This window comes from Arctopsyche grandis, chromosome 7 (assembly GCF_051622035.1).
Source record: "Arctopsyche grandis isolate Sample6627 chromosome 7, ASM5162203v2, whole genome shotgun sequence".
Lineage (NCBI taxonomy): Eukaryota > Metazoa > Arthropoda > Insecta > Trichoptera > Hydropsychidae > Arctopsyche > Arctopsyche grandis.
The window spans coordinates 9,013,406-9,029,473 of record NC_135361.1 but is presented as its reverse complement, the minus strand read 5'-3'; the positions used below and the strand labels follow the sequence as shown (position 1 = coordinate 9,029,473).

Genomic DNA, 16,068 nt, shown 5'->3' with positions numbered 1-16,068 from the left:
TTTTAACAATTTGATTTTATCAAACATTACACTTGGTATTTAAAATTTTATTTTAACATAAATTAAATTACATTTGAAATTCTATCGAGGAAACTTTCAGGACACCGCTTTTCGTATTGTGTACAGTTGCCATTTTTACCTCGTCTTTCAGCTGTGTAAAATTTCAACGGTAGTTGTTCGTCTTCCGACGAAGACGGTCTGCAATTTGGGGCATTTTAATTAAATACACTGATGATAAATGTACTTGTGTTTACATATATTGATGAAAATATCCCTCACGTTAAAATGATGTGCAATATATCACCCAAAACTCCATTATTGTGTAATGGCATTTGTGAAGCTTCGCATATTGTTCGTAACAAGCAAAATCCACCTGGAAATCCTGCCCTATAAAAGACATTATTTACACATTAACCCTTTGAATGCTGATCGGCGTTTTGCCTACAAGTCCATGGCCCTGAAAACGCCGATAGGCTTTGCATATTGAACATGTACAAAATAAACAAGAATACTACCTGCTAAGCCTTTCCAGGTAGCAGTGAAAACAAAAATGCATTGAACATGGGTCGTGTAATCCGTGCATTTGTTTTGTCTACTTTTATAAAGACACGTTTATAATTGAACGAAAGCAGAATTACCCGATGGAAATCCGCAACTGCTGAGTATTTTAGATTGTGTCTTGGTCTGAGTATTCTAGATTGTTGATTGAACCGAATAGGTGATTATTGGAAGCAGCATCACTTATTTAATATACCGGCATTTTCCCAATACAAGTGACGCGATCGATTTTTATTAATTTTATTTAGAATTAAATTTTAACAACAATGAAGAAGATGGAACTAGTTTTAGAAAAATACATTCATTAATAGAATATATTGTTGCAAGATATATTAGAGAGTCTAAACACACCTTTACAATACTCGAAATCCTCGGCGGTAGTTATATAGGGTAGTGATCTAGGGTTTGTTTTGATTAGCTACAATTTTTATACCTGTTTTCTATTGGATTTGTAAATGATTCTAGTTGGAAATGACATCAGCACTCAAAGGGTTAAAGAATTTCAATGAATTTATAGGCGAAAGTAGTGTAATTATACCTTGATAATCTATCCTCAAGAATATCATAAGTGGTTTGCCTGTTTAGCTGTCGTTTTTTTCTGATTTCAGTAATCTGTTAATGTTAAGTTATTAAAATCGATAATAAAATGTGTAATAATAAATGTAATTTGAACTAACCGGTGCAAGAAAATCCATATCACCTAATTCAGACGTGTTGAATGGAAGATAATAGTTTCCTTCGAAATTGTACGATACGAATACATTTTTATCCGGAATATCAATCGGCAAGGCGACTGCCAAAAACAGCTGAAATTCTTATATATTATTTATAAATACTATACATTTTGATTTATTCAACACGATAAATACTTACGCCGTATAAACTCCTCAACGGAAATACGACCGATCTACCGTGGCGGATCTTCTGATCATTTGCCAAACTCGAGCAAATTATAATGTGAAAGTAAAACCTATAAATTTGCAAGGATGTTAGTTTAAAATGGGTACAAAATATGTACACGATTAAAATGACGTACCAAATTAACAAAAGCTTTTTCATTTCTGTTGAACTGGGATTTTCAACGTTTACAGATGCGTATCTTGCGAATGTTAATTTGCAACAGGGACCTTCCGTAGTCAGTGTTTGCAGGTATACTGTTAACAATCAACAAGAATAGCTCCAGTTTCTCGATGGGCGACAAATAATTAGTTCGTGCACTACTATTTGTTGAAATGCATGCGGGTAAACAGCCTAATTGGTACTAAGCATCGTAAATTATCCACTTAAGAGTGTCTCACATGCAAGTTTGTGCATGTGCATATAAAATGGAATATACATATGTGCTATACATGGGTAGGTAAGTGTAATTAAGTGCTTTTATTTCTACTAAATATTTTATTTTTATATAATTCATACTGCAATCTACAACCGGGCCTGGCCCGAGGGTATATGGTGCCCCTAGGCAGACAGTTTTCAGCGCCCCCACCCCTTGAATTTTTAAACAATAAATTTAATGTTGAAGAAAAATATATTAAGACAAAAACATTGAATTAAATTTAAAATTTTTATTCAAAATAAGCACGTTTTATGTATAAAAATGAATTAAAATACGGATAGCTATGAATAAATTCGGTATTGAAGACATTAATTTATATTCAACAATGAATTGAACAATTTTATTTGTAGACTGACATTTATTTCTTCTTTCGAATATGATTGGTTGAGATATTTAATTTGGTAAACGGACTATTCCGCAAAAAGCGATCTCGTGCAAATCACTAAAATCTCGATCACGGAACATATGGCACTCGAGTTCTCGTTAGTACAATATTTTGCGTGGGTACCTTTCGATTGGTGGAGTTTTTGGGTGCCAGATGTTCCGTGTTCGAGATTTTAGTGATTTGCGCGAGATCGCTTTTTGCGGAATAATCACCGAACCATTTAATATCGTGAAGCAAATCCATCCCTGATATATATTTATATGGGTTTGGTGCATCCGCTCTAAAATCGCCAGATTAACAGAACGGCAGCTTTAAACGTAATTCTCGTTTTCTCGAATGATAGATTGCACATCAGATGACGAGTAACCTTTCGATGTGCACAGATGCAATTATTAAAATTGAGTTGGATCTTTCTGGCGAGTTTAATAAGGCAAGATTCGGAACTTATCGAATCTTGCCTTATTAAACTCGCCTGAAAGATCCAACTCAATTTTAATAATTATCATTTTAATAATTGCATCTGTGCACATCGAAAGGTTACCCGTCATCTGATGTGCAATCTATCATTCGAGAAGATGAGAATTGCATTTTAAGCAGCCGTCCGTTAATCTGTCGTTCAATTTGTCTGGCGATTTTAGAGCGGATGCACCGCATCCATTTATATATATACATACAAACATACATATGTTTCAGCGGTACTTTATATAAATGACGATTCCAAATTACCATTTGTACCAATGACAGTTTGTTGTTTTACCGACGACAGTTTATGTTTTAAGGTCTGTTCATACCTATCCAGCACGACCCGTATCCTGCAGGTGTCCTGCAATTGCGGATAGTATTCTTTGGTACATTATATGGACTTATTCATACTCCATTCGCGTATGCGCATTTACGCATTCATGCGCGTCCATATTTTATTTTATTTTATTGTTACAATCAATATACACTCGTCATTACAGATCGGTCAACGGTCAGAAATACAATAATACATATACAATCAGAATATATAGCATATAACAGTTAATCAGTACAGAAATAATAATCATAGAGACATCTATGAATTATTTTTAGATTTTTGTGTACAATTATTATTACAATTTTTATACATATAATAAACACGAAATTATAGAGATGTCTATAGAGATATCTATAGATTTCAGATTACTGTGTATATTTTTTACAAATTATACACACAGATTTTGTGACAACAGGAAATGATCTAATACCAATTTTCAAGAACCGTTTCAACAATGATCAGATAAAATTGGCAAACTCTGATAGAGAAACGATCGATTTGGAGTCACAAAACCCCCAAACCTAACCAGCAGTTTGACGAGGACTCGAACCTTCGACCTCAGTGGTGCTAAATATATACGCTACCATTAAGCCAAATATAGAATGTACTAAAGAATACTGTCCGTACTTGCAGTATACTTGCAGGATTCGGGTCGTGCTGGATAGGTATGAACAGACCTTTATTCGTGAATCGTTGATATTTGACAGTAAGCTTCTTGCGTTCTTCGTGAATTATAATATTTAATAATTAGTATTGTTACTTCGAGTAGAGAAATTAAGTTGAATATAAAATGTTTTGTAAGTTCAAAGAAAGCCAAATATATATTTTTTATTTTTTCAATTTAATAATCAAAAAAAGAAAAATGAGGGCGCCTCGTTGCGCCCCTTTTCTATGGCACCCCCAGGCACGTGCCTAGTTTGCTGCACCTTTGACCCAGCTCAGTCTACAACCAGGGGCGTCATTTCAGCTTTTCCCAGGGGGGGAGGGCAAAATTTTTTACCAGTAAGGAATGACTTTATAGGGGGGGGGGGGTGTATTATATTAAAAAATGAGTATATAAAGTACAAAATAATCTCCTGAAAATTTTCCTTGAAAATATATTTGGGAATTAACTTTTCCTTCGTTATAATAATTTACAAGTAAATTAAGCACACTTCACACCGTCTAAAAAGCAAATACCTTTTTCCTTTCATTAAAAAAGTATGTATATAATTTCTAAACAATGAAAATGTAAATATTTAAATACTTAAAAATGTATGTATATAATTTCTAAACAATGAAAATGTAAATATTTAAATACTTAAAAATCTAATTGCACTTTTTGTATATTAATAAATACATTTGATATTATCAACACCAAACTAAAAATTTTTGCGTTGCTATGGAGCTTTGGCAAAAATGGAGAATGTATTTATCAAACTGGTCGGACACGTTGATTCATATTCTTCGCAATTTTGCATTGTTCCGTCCATTTCAGCTTTGTAAAATACTGCAGGAAGCTGTTCATCTTTTGAAGACGACGGTCTAAAATTTTATTGAACATTGTTTTAATATTGGTATGTATGTATGTATGTAATTTATACGATTCAATTTATGAATTGAATAGTTTGAGCATAGCTTACGTGAAGACGATGTATAAAATATCACCCAATACTCCGTTGAAATGCAGCGGTGAAGATGAATGTTCGCAGATAGCTCGAAGAAGACACTCTCGGCCAGGAAGATTTTGTCTTATTTTGGAAAAAAATAAAAATGGAGACAGTTTAACAATAAAGTTACAGAGAATGTTGTCAATTTGTTGTATAATATAACCGGTCGAAATGCCCGGAGTTGTTCAGGAAAGTAAAATTTAATTAAATGTACATATCTATCGTACCTTTCAATGTTATTCTCAAGAATTACATAAGCAAATCGTCGGGTGAAACTGTTAAAAAGCGATTCTTCCCCGATGCTTCTTTCGTTTCTTCCTCTGGCAGATATCAACTGTAAGAATATTATTATAAATTTATAATATTTATTAAGGAGTCAATGCTGATTGTTACAAATATTATATGATTATCTTACTGGTCCTTCGAAATCACCTCTTAACCAAGTGGAATTTTCCAGGGTATAGTGATTGGCTTCAAAAAAGTATGCAACTGATACCTTACTCATATTTTCTAAAGGTATTGATATTGTTGAAAAGAGCTAAAAAAAATGAAATGTTTATTTATATATCTGCAAAAAAAGTAGAATATTAAATTTCAGCTTTGACTCACTCCCATTTGGGTCCCCGTTGGTTCCAAAAGGTACCTTTTCCGTCTCGACCGGTTGTCAGATTCTCGTCCTTCATTTCCGCCCATCATAATTAATATCCTGAAAATGTTATTTTTCGTTGTTTCACTTTTATCAGTTCCAATTTAATTATGTAGGAATGTATATACAGTTCAAAGCAAAGGAAATAAACAAGTACAATATTTTGATCAATTTATTCGAACGGTATGTATATTGGGTTGATTGATAGAGACTTTTTCCAAGTTATCTATGTAGATAAAATGACTCGGAGTGAAAAATAAGTATCGAAAAATACATTTGAAAACTTGATTTTCAAAGTAGAAGGAAAAATTTCAAGAAAGTAGTGCAGATAATAACAATCCAACAATGAAAATTGATAATATGATATTAAACGTGTGGGATTCTTTGCAGACAATTAATCAATGAAAAATCTTGCAACTGTTTTTTCAACGATGTTTGGATCCACATATTCATGTGAAAAACTTCATAAAATCTACACGAAGAAATAGATTTGGGAATGAATTAACTGCAATATGCGTTAAGCTGATGAATACGGAATATTAAGAAACTATCTGAAAATAAGCAACAACAGATTTCACATTATATATGTATACTTTTATCAATTTAATTATATATGTACATACACCCAGGGATTTTTTTTCCCATGTAAGCGGGGGAACGGCGTTCCGGCAACTCTTTTCCCGGCATTTTTTATGCTTCAAACGAATATTCTATATAATATAATTTGAATATAATATTTTCAAATAAAAAACTTGACAAGAAGTGAATTCCGGTACCTTTTTTTTTTCCAAAAAGAAGCCCTCCATACATATGTACACTTATCTATAATTTATATACATATAGTTTGATCAGCTTGATTTATATTATAACAGTTACATTTATTTGATATCAGAGACATTTACATATTAATTGTATTAAAAAATTAGGAACGACAGTCGAGAAGAGGGAGGTTTGAAACCGAAATGAACGTGGCACGTTATAACATTAGTCGGTTGCAAAAGTTTTGAAGCGAATTTGCAAATAATAACTATATATTTGAAAAGCGTGTTTGGCTGTTTAAAAGCCAACACCGGAAAAGTTGCGGTTGGCGATTTAATGCGAATTTGAAAATGCACATGAAAAATTCACTATCGAATTACACACGAACGTTCGGAAGAGTTGTGGAAATTTTCGCTTTTGAGCTTTTTCGCAATGCTCATGCACGCTGACTTACAGGCTGACCAATATCCTGTTGATTATCATGGTGTTCAATGGCAGTGGCTGTGGCTGCAGGCCGTCGACGAGGATATCTTGGGAGAGCTCGAGCACTTGGACGACATAGCGTCTCCACCCGCACCGAAATGACGTGGAAAAAAGCACCGAAAATGACGCCGAAAGATCATTGCACTTGGTGGCAGGTTTTAGCGGGTATCAAAGCGGTATTTACCGAACAAATCGTGCCGTAACAGCCCGCCATTGTTTGCACAAGCCATTATGGCGGCGTGGTCATCAGGGGTCGTAAAGAAAGCCAGCTCGTTCAAACACACTTGAAACCCGAAAGCAAAGAAAGCATAGTCACTGCCGTGATGATGTGATCGTTAGTAAGGTATATACCATTTAAATCCCTTGCCACATGTTATGTTCTGTCGGGTACATTATGTCAGTGAGCATTTATTTATTTATTTATACAGGTAAAAACCCATTTAAGTAAATTACATAATAAAAACATATAATGAAATCTTTTAATATAAAATTAACTATAAAAGAAAAAAGAATTAAGGAAACTTAAATTAAAATTAAGGAAACACAATATTCTGAATGGATCCTATAAAGGTCTGTTCATACCTAGTCAGCATGTACCGACTTCAGGTCTGTTCATACTTAACAGCACTGCACGGCTTCAGCACTGCACGACTCTGTTTCAAATATGTCATTTTATTACATTTCTATTCATATCTACCTACACGTCGCTGTCACGTCACGTTTACAGCAATTTGGCCGAGTGCAAGGCAAAATCGGCTTACTTATACATTAGAGGCCATGTCGATACGGCGCAATATTGCTTACATCGTATTGCCGAGTACTTGCAATATGAATGCATACACGTGCATTCGTAGCTACGCGTCAGAATACAAGTCAGCAAAAATGTTTCGACGTTTATCGAACGAAAAATTATGTATAATCGCGCTGTTGTTGGAAGAAGAAGCTCAAGAAGGCAACAAAAAAGCACGGAGGTGTTTTGATGTGCATCCCATGTTAAAAAATAGAAAAACCAAAGGAGAGTTTTGGACACAGTATAAGAAGCTTGTGGATGATGGACAATTTTTTTTTAAATATTTCCGTAAGAAATTTAAATTTTTTTTAAATATTTGTGCCAAAACCATGTCGAAAGATTGAACAGCTGTCAACTGTCACTATCGATAATTGGTCCAAAACAGCAAAGCGGCAGACTCATGGCACGTAATTCGCGTGTATATTTCCACGATGGCCAAAAAAACGGATACGATACGTTGACGGATGTTGCTGTAAGGTATGAATAGGAAATGTCGGATACTGCTGTAAGCCTGCCGTGGCGTAAACGTGACGGTTGGTATGAATATACCAATACAAAATGTACCAAATAATATTTTTCGTACGGCCGGATACCTGCTGAAGTCGGTACGTGCTGACTAGGTATGAACAGACCTTTCATCAGGTATCCGGCCGTACGAAAAGTATTCTTTGGTACATTTTGTATGGGTATATTCGTACCAACCGTCACGTTTACGCCACGGCAGGCTTACAGTAGTACCCGACATTTACAGCAACATCCGTCAACGTATCGTATCCGTTTTTTTGGCCATCGTGGAAATATATACGTGCCATGAGTATGCCGCTTTGCTGTTTTGGACCAATTATCGATAGTGACAGTTGACAGCTGTTCAATCTTTCAACACGGTTTTGGCACAAATATTTAAAAAATATTAAAAAAAAAATTGTCCATCATCCACAAGCTCCTTATACAGTGTCCAAAACTCTCCTTCGGTTTTTCTATTTTTTAACATGGGATGCACATCAAAACGCCTCCGTGCTTTTTTATTGCCTTCTCGAGCTTCTTCTTCCAACAACAACGCGATTATACATAATTTTTCGTTAGATAAACGCCGAAACATTTTTGCTGACTTGTATTCTGACGCGTAGCTACGAATGCACGTGTATGCATTCATATTGTAAGTACTCGACAATACGACGTAAGCAATATTGCGCCGTATCGTCATGGCCTGTAATGTATAAGTAAGCTGATTTTGCCTTGCACTCGGCCAAAGTGCTGTGAACGTGACGTGACCGCGACGTGTAGGTAGATATGAATAGAAATGTAATAAAATGACATATTTGAAACGGAGTCGTGCAGTGCTGAAGCCGTGCAGTGCTGTTAAGTATGAACAGACCTTAAACCGACCAAAAGCAACACTAAATATGTTGTGGCGGCTCGCTATACGACATGGTCGAGTTTGGTCACCTTCCTGCGAGTGGGGACCAACTCGATTGTGTTTTGAGTTAGCTACCTCACTCTGCCTTCAGCTGTCATAAATAAAACACGTGCATTAACATGCCAGTCGTCTCATTCGTCCATCCCCTATAATGTCAATGACTGTCTGATCAGCCAAATGGATAAAAAGGCATATGGCTGTGCATATTGGAGTATTTAAAATAATGTAAGTTTTCGCTATAATTGGCGAAAACAGAACACGTTTGCATATTCTAAAATAATTTTCTGATGCATATAAAGTGAATTGGTGGATTATATATATTTCGATGCGGTGCAAACGATCGACAAGCGCCAGACAGACTGAACCACAGATTAACAACACGTGTACCTTATGCGTGCGCACTGCTCGCACTTACACTAAGCGAAAGTCCCGACATACCTACCCTGTATACGTTCTGTGCCTCTAATACTTTAGTTCCGAATTTTGGTTTATTAAACTCGCCAGAAAGATCCAACTCAATTTTAATAATTGCATTTAATAATTTTAATAATTGCATCTGTGCATATCGAAAGGTTACTCGTCATCTGATGTGCAATATATCATTCGCGGAGTCGAGAATTCCGTTTAAAGCAGCCATCCAGTTAATCTGTGGTTCAGTCTGTCTGGCGCTTGTCGATCGTTTGCACCAAACCCAAATATTTCCACGAAGAACAAGGAACATGTATCGTAATAATAAAATATGACGACGAGATTCAAGACTGACTAAGCCCGTCATTCCCAAAATAAATTTGCTTGGATATAACCACTGTATGTGAGTATGTACCGTTTACCATGCACCCTTTTTTTTTGATCTTTCGACTTAAGATCTTTCGATTTTCGATCTTTGCCTTCCAATATTTGCGTTTTCGGGCGTTTCACATTCGGGCCCGTCACAGAGACCGGATTTATACAAATGCTGATAAAAATAAAGAGCAGCCGATTTAAGTTTGCACACAGGCGGCCGAACTAGAGCAGGTCCTCACCAGGCGATTTGCAAGTGACTTGGTCGGCGACTTAGTTGCCGAAGCGTAGTTGCTCGTGATCGTTCTTGGTCTCTCAACTCTGGCAACCAAAAGTGACCAAGAATCCGCTCACATACCTATAAGAGTTTTCAATATGTGACAGTACAGCAAAGCGTGTTTATAGGTTTTTCACTACACAGTCGCCGGAGACTACAACGCTATACATTTTGAGATATCGTGCTGATCACTCAAGCAATATAATCACTGAGGTCAGATCGAAAGCCAGCAACTGATCTCGCTGGTCGTCCGATTTTATTGCTTGGGCAACCAGTGAATTGCTCACTGTGTCATGCTCCACACAACTGCATACATTTGATCTGATCGCACAACTAATTCATCGACCTATGTGGTTGCTCGCGAGGTGCCCGGTGTGGCCAGGCTCTTATTACATATACATATTTATAGAAATATGACAAAAGCCTCATTCTAACAATAGAGCCGTATCTTCGTATAACTTATTTGGGCTTCTTTAATATTCCTTTCAAGCTTCTCTATGCTATGAAAGCTATCAGAGAATGAGAATACGGATTTAGAAAATCCACATAGAAATTGACGTTAGGAACGTTTAGCTAAAGGATTACATTGCTTTTCATAATAAAATATTTGGTATTTAAATTCTGATATGTATTTCAGAGTTTCACATATTCGAAGAATAAAATGCTTCGTACCCCTGATTGGTATGACGAACGGAAGAAATTAACAAGTTGATATGAATGTCGGTATCAAAAATACATTTTTTTTTGCTTTTTACATTCATATGTACTTGCCATGTGTGTTTGCTCAGCGAAATTGATGTCTAACTCGAAAAGTGACATGTTAATGGAACGTTTTTCGGAAAAACGTAAATGGAACGTTTTATGTAACGATTTAAATCGTGCACAAATAAACCGTTAATATTTTAAAAATTGTAGCAGACGATATATAGAAAAACAAACAGGTACAAAAAATGCTGCATTTATATTCTAATATTTAATTTATTCATTTGCAGTTGATACATATGATGTTTACAATATACATACATACATACGTACCAGCAATACAAAAAATAAGTATTGAAAATTTATTTATAATTTTGTTATATACATATTATTCAAACTGACACACGATAAAATGCACTGCATTAGAATTCACTTCTTGGTCAATGTAACTGTTGCTTAACAATTAGCATAATTCACTTATATTAACCACATATATTTGATTGTATTGTATTTTTCCCGTTATATTTTATATACATAGGGTTTACAAAAGGTTCGAAATCATAATAATAATAATATTTTAACATTATGATTAAATGCATTTAAACCATTATGAACACTATAATGTGCATAACGTTTATAATGTGCATATGAACATACATACATATATTTGAAACCTACATACATATATGACAATATTAATTTTCACTTTTGAGTTTTCGATAATAAAAGGCTTAGTAATCATCATTAAGAGGGCTGGACAGCAGCGCATTGTCCATACAAACGTACTATACTTCTCCCTACCTCAATTATGGCACTAGATAAATTATTTTTTAATATGCTATGGATATCCACCACTGGGGTGCATCTATCGTTTTATTTTTTTGATTAATTATTTTTTATAGGAGCTAGGAGCCGCCAAACATCTATAAGATCGCCTCTTTTTTACACCCACGAAAAGAGTCTAGCGTGGTTATTTAACCGTCGATTTTAAAAAAAATACGCCGATAGATGCACAGAAAATATCTTTCTCATACCGATGATGAAATTTTTTTAAAAATCGGTCCAGTTTTCGAGGAGAAAATAGGAGAATACAAAACCTCGATTTTGTCAATTTAAAATACGTTTTATCTGGTCGAAGCGCAACTGTCGCATTCACTCATTATATATATTGATATATATTGTCGCATTCACTCAATATATACATACACTCAATATATATATATATCAAAGAAAGGAACGGTAACAAAATTAAGATTTTGGGTGTACAGACCTCTTAATTTATTTTATTTTATTTTTTTATTTTACATATATACCAGGAAGGCCTTACAGGTAAATCCCAATGCGCCTTCCTGGCCAATTACAAATACAAATACAGCATTTTTATTATAAGTCGTTGAATTGCGAGACACTGAAAAAACTCGAGACATCTATGAATTGTACATAAATTTTTATTGTACATCATTCAAATTTTTCAAATAGTGGTGACATAGTAGGTAGGAAGGATTTTTAGCCAATTTTTTTTCCGGGAACCGTTTCAACAATGAAATCAGAGAAAATTGGCAAACTCTGATAGGAAACGATCAACCTGGAGTCACAAATCCAGGTCTGACCAACAGCATACTCTGAAAAATTCATTTTCATTCAGGGATAGAACCCGGCACCTTCTTGACGGTAAGCAGAAGCTTAACGTCCGAGCTAATAATTATTAAAAAATTAGTTTGTCGAACCAATAAAATTAGAAACACTTTAAATGCAAATTTAAGTAAGTCTTTGGGCTTTAAATTTTACATGAGTATACAATTTACATTAAATTTTACGTTTATAAAATTGCTTTAATATTTTATGCATAACATTATATATGATATATATTACATTATGTATCATTCAAAGAAGTATGGAACGCTTTATGGTTGGCATAGCGAGGAGAGATAGGGTGGAGACACACTGAGTGGTACGCGAACGTTAAGATAGCACATGTAAAGGAAACGCTAGCAAGCTTGATCTATGCCAAGCCAAAACTCACTTCATGAAGTGTTTTTGGTGATATATTTTCCTTGTATTGACATAGGTGTGAAAGTGATCGATAACAGTAATCCCCATATTTGAAGAAATGCAGGAGGAACTTGTCGAAATAATAAGATCGTACGAAATAACACTGGTATAAAACACGCCAATTCACAGCTGGAGTCTACCTAAGCTTGCCGTGCCGTACTATTGTGTCTGCGCCTATAGGAAACGGAATATGTCGGTGAGAAATATTATAAAGGTAGTGGATTTAGTGGAGAGAGTGAAACTTGAACATTGAACGCCAAAATGTTACACAAAGTCCGATGCACTAAAAGAAATATGAAACGTTGTATGCTCAGCATAATGAGAAGAGATAGGAAACGGAATACGTGGGTGAGAAGTATGACAAGGATAGTGAATATAGTGGAGAGAGTGAAGAGATTAAAATGGCAATGGTCGGGTCACGTAGTTAGAAAAATGGACGAAAGATGGACAAATAAGTGCTAGAATGATACCCGAGAGAATGTAAAAGGGTGAAAGTACGGCTGCAAGGTAAGACGAAATTAGAAAAATGGGTGGAGTGACATGGATGAGAGTTGCGAAAAACAGATACGAATAAAAGCTCACCATCCAACTGTGGATGGTGAGTGGCTGTATATGAAAAAAAAGGTTCGGCAAACCTTTAACAATGCATTTACAACCTTTGAACAATACGCGGCACCTTCTGGGTCCGGTGACTAATGATGATGATAACATTATCTATGTTATATATGTAGATTTTCTGATTTTAATATTAACTAGCTGAACCCGGCATGCGTTGCAATGCCACAATAACGCATGCAATTCCCGTTCGCGTTCAATTGTTTGTTTATTTTACCCTAACAACGCATGTCACGACGCGAAAACATTTGAAATTATTGCGTTGCAATGCCACTCATTCCCGTTTTTGGGTTATTTTTTTTCACAGTAATCTTCCCGGACATGCATACAACTAATCGTCAAAGTTTCATCGTAATGGCTTCAGTGGCTTAGGAGCCTATTCGAGACACACACAGACATTCATTTATATATATATATATATATATATATATATATATATATATATATATATATATATATATACATATATATATATATATATATATATATATATATATATATATATATATATATATATATATATATATATATATATATATATATATATATATATATATATCTTTTCAGCAAATGCATCCAGAACCAAGCTATACCAGAAGGATGGAATAACGCAACTATCATTTTAATACACAAAAAAGGCGACAAAAGCGATATCAAGAACTACCGACCCATTAGTTTACTTTCAGCGGTCTACAAGCTCTTCACGAAGGTTATTACAGAAAGGCTGAAGAATATCCTCGACGAGAACCAACCTATAGAGCAGGCAGGGTTTAGGGCAAATTTCAGCACAATGGACCACCTCCAAGTAGTTGGCGAACTAATCGAGCGCGCCAACGAATATCAACGGCCATTGTGCCTAGGTTTCGTCGATTATGAGAAAGCCTTCGATACAGTTAGTCATAATGCAGTACTTAACGCTCTACAAACACAGGGAGTGCCGGAACCCTATGTGGGACTGTTAGCTGCAATATATAAGAATGCCACAACTTCGGTTAAAATTTTTTCAGGTACAGATAGATTTAGCATAGGAAAAGGAGTAAGACAAGGAGATACAATCTCGCCCAAGTTATTCAATGCGGTGCTTGAGGGAGTTTTCAGGAACTTGGATTGGGATACAGCCGGAGTAAGCATCAATGGTCGCTTTTTGAGTCACCTTCGGTTCGCAGACGATATAGTTTTAGTAGCTCGTGATTCAGCTGACCTACTTATCAGACTAACACAGCTGGACAGGGAAAGTAGAAAAGTAGGATTAAAAATTAACGTAGATAAGACTAAACTAATGTTCAATAGTTATTGCATGCCTGATAGCATCCCCTTAGATGATAAACCAGTAGAAGTAGTAAATAATTATTTATATTTAGGTCAAATAATTGACATGTCTGGTAGTAAAAATGAAGAGATAAAGAGACGTATGAAATTAGGATGGAGTGCATTTGGACGGATGAATGCTGTTTTTAAATCAAAAATGCCACTCTGCCTGAAGAAAAGGATCTTTGATCAATGCGTTTTGCCAGTGATGACGTATGGATGTGAAACTTGGACACTGAACGCCAAGATGCTAAATAAAATCCAATGCACTCAAAGAAGTATGGAACGCTGTATGCTTGGCATAACGAGGAAAGACAGAAAGCGGAACACGTGGGTGAGAAATATGACAAGGGTAGTGGACATAGTGGATATAGTGAAGAGATTGAAATGGCAATGGGCGGGTCACGTAGCTAGGAGGATGGACGAAAGGTGGACAAAAGAAGTGCTTGAATGGTACCCGAGAGAAGGCAAAAGAGTAAAAGGAAGACCGCAAGGAAGATGGGTGAACGAAATTAGGAAAATGTGTGGAATGAGATGGATGAGTGTTGCGCAAATCAGAGACGAGTGGAAGCGTGTTGGAGAGGCCTTCATCCAGCAGTGGATGGAGAATGGCTGTAAATGATGATGATGATGATGATATATATATATATATATATATATATATATATATATATATATATATATATATATATATATATATATATATATATATATATATATGTATATATATATATGTATATATATATATATATATATATATATATATATATATATATATATAAAATATATATATATATATATAAGAAAATATATATATATATATATATATATATATATATATAAGAAAATATATATATATATATATATATATATATATATATATATATATATATATATATATATATCATCATTTACAGCCATTCGCCATCCACTGCTGGATGAAGGCCTCTCCAACACGCTTCCACTCGTCTCTGTTTTGCGCAACACTCATCCATCTCATTCCGCACATTTTCCTAATTTCGTTCACCCATCTTCCTTGCGGTCTTCCTTTTACTCTTTTGCCTTCTCTCGGGTACCATTCAAGCACTTCTTTTGTCCACCTTTCGTCCATCCTCCTAGCTACGTGACCCGCCCATTGCCATTTCAATCTCTTCACTCTATCCACTATGTCCACTACCCTTGTCATATTTCTCACCCACGTGTTCCGCTTCCTGTCTTTCCTCGTTATGCCAAGCATACAGCGTTCCATACTTCTTTGAGTGCATTGGATTTTATTTTGCATCTTGGCGTTCAGTGTCCAAGTTTCTATATATATATATATATATATATATATATATATATATATATATATATACATATATATATATATATATATATATATATATATATATATATATATATATATATATATATATATATATATATATATATATATATATATATATATATATATATATATATATATATATATATATATATATATATATATATATATATATATATATATATATA

The 16,068-nt window shown here is 34.8% G+C and overlaps 2 protein-coding genes across 2 annotated transcripts; both read right to left on the bottom strand.

Moving 5' to 3' along the window:
• Positions 1–62: 62 nt before the first annotated feature.
• On the bottom strand, positions 63–1,617 carry LOC143914048 (uncharacterized). The gene is made up of 6 exons (XM_077434138.1): positions 1,595–1,617; positions 1,432–1,528; positions 1,236–1,364; positions 1,097–1,170; positions 280–387; positions 63–198 (listed from the first exon to the last, which is right to left on the bottom strand). The coding sequence occupies exons 1-6, from the start codon at positions 1,615–1,617 to the stop codon at positions 63–65; spliced, it is 567 nt and encodes a 188-aa protein (XP_077290264.1).
• A 2,840-nt stretch (positions 1,618–4,457) lies between these two features.
• On the bottom strand, positions 4,458–5,420 carry LOC143914046 (uncharacterized). Its single transcript, XM_077434137.1, has 5 exons — positions 5,337–5,420; positions 5,143–5,265; positions 4,955–5,061; positions 4,701–4,808; positions 4,458–4,602 (listed from the first exon to the last, which is right to left on the bottom strand). Exons 1-5 carry the CDS (start codon positions 5,418–5,420, stop codon positions 4,458–4,460), a joined length of 567 nt encoding a protein of 188 aa, XP_077290263.1.
• Between the last annotated feature and the right edge of the window lie 10,648 nt (positions 5,421–16,068).

Bases quoted from the DNA above. Each gene is read 5' to 3' on its own strand.
- LOC143914046 (XM_077434137.1), bottom strand. From the start codon at position 5,420: ATGGGCGGAAATGAAGGACGAGAATCTGACAACCGGTCGAGACGGAAA. The intron at 4,809-4,954 runs GTACGATAGATA...TTCCAAAATAAG, and splicing joins CTTGAGAATAACATTGAAAG to ACAAAATCTTCCTGGCCGAG. The intron at 4,603-4,700 runs GTAAGCTATGCT...ATAAAATTTTAG, and splicing joins ATTTTATACATCGTCTTCAC to ACCGTCGTCTTCAAAAGATG.
- LOC143914048 (XM_077434138.1), bottom strand. From the start codon at position 1,617: ATGAAAAAGCTTTTGTTAATTTG. The intron at 1,529-1,594 runs GTACGTCATTTT...GCAAATTTATAG, and splicing joins AAAAAGCTTTTGTTAATTTG to GTTTTACTTTCACATTATAA. The intron at 388-1,096 runs GTATAATTACAC...TGTCTTTTATAG, and splicing joins CTTGAGGATAGATTATCAAG to GGCAGGATTTCCAGGTGGAT.